At 39.2% G+C, this 5,590-nt stretch overlaps 1 protein-coding gene across 1 annotated transcript; it reads left to right on the top strand.

Moving 5' to 3' along the window:
• Positions 1-1,463: 1,463 nt before the first annotated feature.
• Positions 1,464-4,902, top strand: RAB9B (RAB9B, member RAS oncogene family). The gene has a single exon (XM_074200048.1). It carries the CDS (start codon positions 1,500-1,502, stop codon positions 2,103-2,105), a length of 606 nt encoding a protein of 201 aa, XP_074056149.1. The 5' UTR covers positions 1,464-1,499; the 3' UTR covers positions 2,106-4,902.
• Positions 4,903-5,590: the final 688 nt, after the last annotated feature.

Raw genomic sequence — 5,590 nt, 5'->3', positions numbered from 1 at the left:
AGAAAAAGAACCAGGTAGGCATTCCCCTCTAAAGAAGGAACTATGGAGTCTGAATATAGAACAAAGCATGTTGTTTTCTATTTTTAAATTTTGTTTTATGCTTTGTTTTTTTCCTCTCATGGGTTCTTCCCTTTTGTTCTGATTCTTCTTTCCCAACATGACTAATATGGAAATAGGTTTAACATAATTATGTATGTATACCTTATATCAGATTGGTGGCTATCAGGGAGAGGGGAGAGGCAATGGAGGGAGGGAGGAAGAGAGGGAGAAAAATGTGGAACTCAAAATCTTACAAAATCATACAAAACTATATTTGCATGTAGTTGGAAAAATAAAACTAAATTTAGATTCAAAAAAAAAAGAAAAAGAAAATGAACCAGGTAGGTAGAGATCTTTGTAGAAGCATTAGTATGAATCATAAACACACACACACACACACACACACACACACACACAGACATATGCAATTTGTTATTTCTAATTTTTAGTTGCTACTCATACATCTCAAGTAGGTTTGGATGGAGGGAGAAGGCTTCTTAGTTTCTCTTTTGTAATTTGCTATGTCTATGTTTTTAAGAGCATTCTGGTATGGTTACTAATGAGTAGCTCCATTCCCCTTTCTCTTGCTATTTTAATATTCCCTTTTAACTTCATCATTCTTACAGGTTTGTTTAGGTCTCAAAATGACCTCATCTAATCACTGTATGTCATTTGTCTAAGATACCTTCTCATATGTGAAGAGAAGTTGCCATGGACCCTTCTCAAAATTAGGGAGAAATTCCATTGTTTTTGCCTGCTTCAGATTCATTACCTCTGCAATGCTATCAGTTTCAGATCACAGTAGATCCCTCACTGATAGGCAAGCCTCACAGGACTAGACAATCTTGTTTCCCTTTCGACCTCCAGAACTAGTCCAGGGATTGCAGGACTAGAAGGCTACATTAGTTTAGGCCCCTTCCCCTCAGCTACCTTGGAATCCCTCACTAGCAGATCTCAAACTCCCAATCAGTTGCAGAACTAGTCCAGTGCTGGGCCAAAAGGGAAACCAGGTAACAGGAGTTAGAAATGAAGTGCTAATTGCCCACATATTCAGCCTTGAATGGTCAATACTTTGTCATAATTGTAGCAGCATTAGACGATAGAAAAGCAGGTTCCCTTTTTCACATAGCATGAAAAATTTATTGTTCTATTTGTTATATAGGAGGCCCAAGATGAATGCAAAAATGATACTTTTCCAATGACTCTGTGATAGCATCAATATGAATATTCCCTGTCCCAGTTCAGATCACAGCCAATCTATGACTACTCATCCTGTGAAACTCTTATCCTTGTCCTCTCTTTAATCTGCCAGTTAAAGTACAGAACCTTCCACTGCAATGCAGAGGAATTTAATGTTAAATTACTTATAGTTTGTTTGGGTTTAACTCTTTTCCCTCTTATTTTTCTCTTATTTTCAGATTGTCTTGGTCACAAGCCCATAGCCACCTGCTGCTGCTACAATGAGTGGAAAGTCCCTGCTCTTAAAGGTCATTCTCCTGGGGGATGGTGGAGTTGGGAAAAGCTCCCTCATGAACCGTTACGTAACCAACAAATTCGACTCTCAGGCTTTCCACACTATAGGTGTGGAATTCCTAAATCGAGATTTAGAAGTTGATGGTCGCTTTGTGACCCTCCAGATCTGGGACACTGCAGGTCAGGAGCGTTTCAAGAGCCTCCGAACACCATTCTACAGAGGAGCAGACTGCTGCCTCTTGACCTTTAGTGTGGATGACAGGCAGAGCTTTGAAAATCTTAGCAACTGGCAGAAAGAGTTCATCTATTATGCAGATGTGAAAGACCCTGACCACTTCCCCTTTGTAGTCCTAGGGAACAAGGTAGATAAAGTTGAAAGGCAAGTGACCACTGAAGAGGCACAGGCCTGGTGTTTGGAGCATGGGGATTACCCTTACCTGGAAACGAGTGCTAAAGATGACACCAATGTCACAGTGGCCTTTGAAGAAGCAGTGAGACAGGTTCTGGCAGTGGAAGAGCAACTGGAGCATTGCTTGCTAGGCCATACCGTTGACCTAAACAGCAGCTCCAAAGCTGGATCTTCTTGCTGTTAAGGCAACATCTTCTAGAAAAGTATACCCCAACATTGATTTGTCAATAGTAGAAGGAGAGATGGTTTCTAAGCACATCTCAGAGTGTCTCTAGAAAAGGGTAGCTAGATGTTATTGTTGACTGTCAATCAGAGCCTTTCAAATTAAAGTTGGGAGTTGAGAAGAAAAAGCTTTATGGGGAGCAAGCCAAATGTATATGTGTGTGATTTCTGCTATTTCCCCTTCCTGCATATATCAACCAGGGCCTTCAAGGACGATTTAGGTCTTGAGTGAATTAAATAGTTTCACATTTGCAGTATTAACCCAGAACCCGCTGTGAAAATGAGGCTTTCAGCAACATGGAGTTGGAGAGCTGTTACAGGTATCACTGAAAGTGTTTCCACTAATGAACTGAAAAGAGTTTCCATCCAACTTTTTGAAAAGTAGTCCCTTACATATCTCCCAAAGGAAAGACATGAGTCTTGAGATTGTTTCAACAAAAGTGATGCTTCTTGAGGCTGGCGTGAATTGATGCTTCATGAGGCTGGCATGACTGGGAATGCAGATTTGTAACCATGTACGTTGCCTTGTTGAAACCCTTCTATATCTTTTTCTCCTGCTCTAAGCCTTTCAAAGAATACCACCTCAATGCAAGACAAACTCATGTCACTGGGAACAGTATACTCCTTTTGTTTGAAATGAAAAGATTCTGTTCAAGTATTCCAACTTTCTTTGGAGAAAAATGGTTGATCTGCCTTTACTTTGTACCCCTGCTTAAGATGTTGCTTCTATGCCAGCCCTTCATCACCTGAAGAGTTCTACCTGATATTCCTCACTCTGAGTCGCTTTAGTCATGATTCACTACATTTGGCTCACATGGTCCTTTTGACCATCAGAATGAGCTCATCGGGAAGGCCATTAGGGAACAAGTTAGGGAACAAGTCTCCCTGACAAAGTTGTTTAACTGCGAGTATTTGAAGATCTGTCCACTAACTGCAAGTATTTGAAGATCTGTACACATAGAAGAGGAAATTTACTTGGCCTGCTGTTCTAAGAGGCAAAACTCTGAACAAAGGGTAAAAGTCACAAGAAGCAGAAAACCTTTTGGATGTGGGAGCTATCTACCAGTGGCCTGGACTACCTTGACAGGGCCTTGTCAGAGGCATTCAATCAGAGGCTGAGTAATAATCTATCAGAGATACTATAGAAGGTATTTCTGTACTGAGTGAGAGGTTGAACTCCATCACCTCTCAGTTCTCTTCTGACTCAAAGTCCTCTGAGTCTATAATGGATGTTTCAGTGCCGTGAAATTCTAGGTTTGTCATGGGCTGAGAGAGCAATGTGCTAATGTCTTAGTCTGCTTTGGTCTTAAAATGATGCTTTCAGGTAGCTTATCTTTAACAGCGAGTTGGTCAGTTCATTCTTTTTGCTTTTAGACAATGGCAGGGGAAAGTCTAGAACTCTAAGTAATCTTAATGTATAAGCATTGTGAAGTGAAAATACTTTAAGAACAACAGGACTTGGCCAACTTTTGGCTACAGTGGCTCCTGGATCTAAACCACTTAGTTTTTATTGACTGATCCATTTGTTAATCCACAATCTTTGACAAATATCTAACCCAAAATGATGAACTACTAATAGAAACTATCCAGTAAAGGGATTGGTTTTCCTGAGAGCAACTTTCACAACAGTACAGTCTATCCTCTCTAGTAGTCACATAAGGGCAAAGATGCTTACCAGGCCCCAAAGTCCAAGACTTCTAAAAACATGAAAATGGAACTGACCATACCCAAATTTCCAGTTCAGGTATATATCTGGCCCCATTATCCAGACTAACCTTGCTGTTGGATAGAAGAACCAGAATTGGTCCTCTCTTCTTTCCCCTAGCTCTCAAGTCTAGACTCCTGTGATAACTTGACTCACAGCCACCCACACCGGTTTCCAAGTCATATGATCCAACTGCAGCAGTCACATTAAGGTGGAAATTTTCAAGTTACTGTAGTCAGAACTAGTCATTGTTAACACTCAATTTTTTTAAATGCATGGGTTATGGGACTCCTCTTTCTATTTGCATTCTGTTTATGATTGCTTCTATTTGTAGATCTTAGACATTTATAGGATCAGCATAGACTGACTCCCCAAAGGACTTGCTTCTGTTATAGTAATATATGGTTTGTTGATTCAAAATCACATAAATTTGATGTTCTTGGGCCTGCGTTCCTACTCAAGACAATTGTTAATCATCTTGATAGATCAACTGAAATCCCATTTCTCTTCACCGACACCATATTAATTTTTCTTCCAAGTCACTTCATGATCTTGTAACGAAGGTACTTAAGTGGGATTCATATGGGCTGCTTTTGTAGAGTTTGGCTAATGTAGAGAAAGGCTAATTTAAGCCCCAGAAACTATGCAGAAAGGGCTAGTGATTAATGATATACCCTGGAATATTTAGTAGCGATGGTTTGGGGTTTTTTCTGTTTTTGACTTTTGCTTTTAAGGAAATTAGATTTTTTTTAATGAGACATTCCTCATTAGAACTGCATATAGTTTTTTTTTAATGGTCCATTAAAATGTCATACCAAATTTTATTTAGTTCATTTTTTTCTGTATTAGAAGAAAATTCCAGGGGCCTCAAAATTCAATTTGTGCCTGCCTTGGCCATCTCAATTTTGCCCTATGGCAATCCACACTCCTTGTTGCTGGTGCTGCTAAAAGTCTCAAGAATCGTGTTTCAGGTGTTTTGATTCAGCTATTAAAATTCATCTGTGTTAAAGTGATTTTGTGCTATCTTGTGTTTTTGTTACATTTGGAATAACCAAGACTGTAGTAAAATTGTCCAAGGTTATTTTTTTTTTTGAGCAGTAGGTAAAGCCTAAGCAATGTGGCCTTAACTTGAAAATCATAGATTCATGCTGATTAACCAATCTCCTCCTTAAACAGGGATGGAAACTGAAGCCCCAAGAAGTTCCCCTCATGCCAAGCCAAGGTCACACAACCAGGATTTGAACCCAGACCCTCTGACTCCAAGGTCACTCTTTCCACTGCACCACACTGGACAAATTGTTCTTAATTATTCATCCCACAGGAAATAAAAACAAAAAGGGTTTGAGGTAGGAGATTTGAGGTCTATTTTATGCTATTTCCTAATGAATCAGTAGGCGTGGACTGACAGCATGGTATGGTGGATAGAACACTGTATTTACATGTGAAAGACCCAGTTTCAAATCCTGCCTTTATAACTTACTGTGTTATCTTGGACAAGTCACCTAACTTCTCTGGGTCTTGGTTTCCTCAATTGCAAAATGAGAGGTTTATATTAGATGGTTTTTGAGGTCTGTAATCTAGGAACTGAAGCCTTGCATCTCCTAGTCTTTATTATAATTTAAAATAAAATATTAAATCACTACAAAAATTAAATACACTATTAAATATAAACATTCTACATGCTTATTTTCTTAATGCCTAATAACTCACATTCTCACAGTGCTTTTTGCTTGGCAACACTA

Source organism: Macrotis lagotis, chromosome X, assembly GCF_037893015.1.
Source record: "Macrotis lagotis isolate mMagLag1 chromosome X, bilby.v1.9.chrom.fasta, whole genome shotgun sequence".
Taxonomy (NCBI): Eukaryota; Metazoa; Chordata; class Mammalia; order Peramelemorphia; family Peramelidae; genus Macrotis; species Macrotis lagotis.
This window is presented reverse-complemented; position numbering and strand designations above follow the sequence as displayed.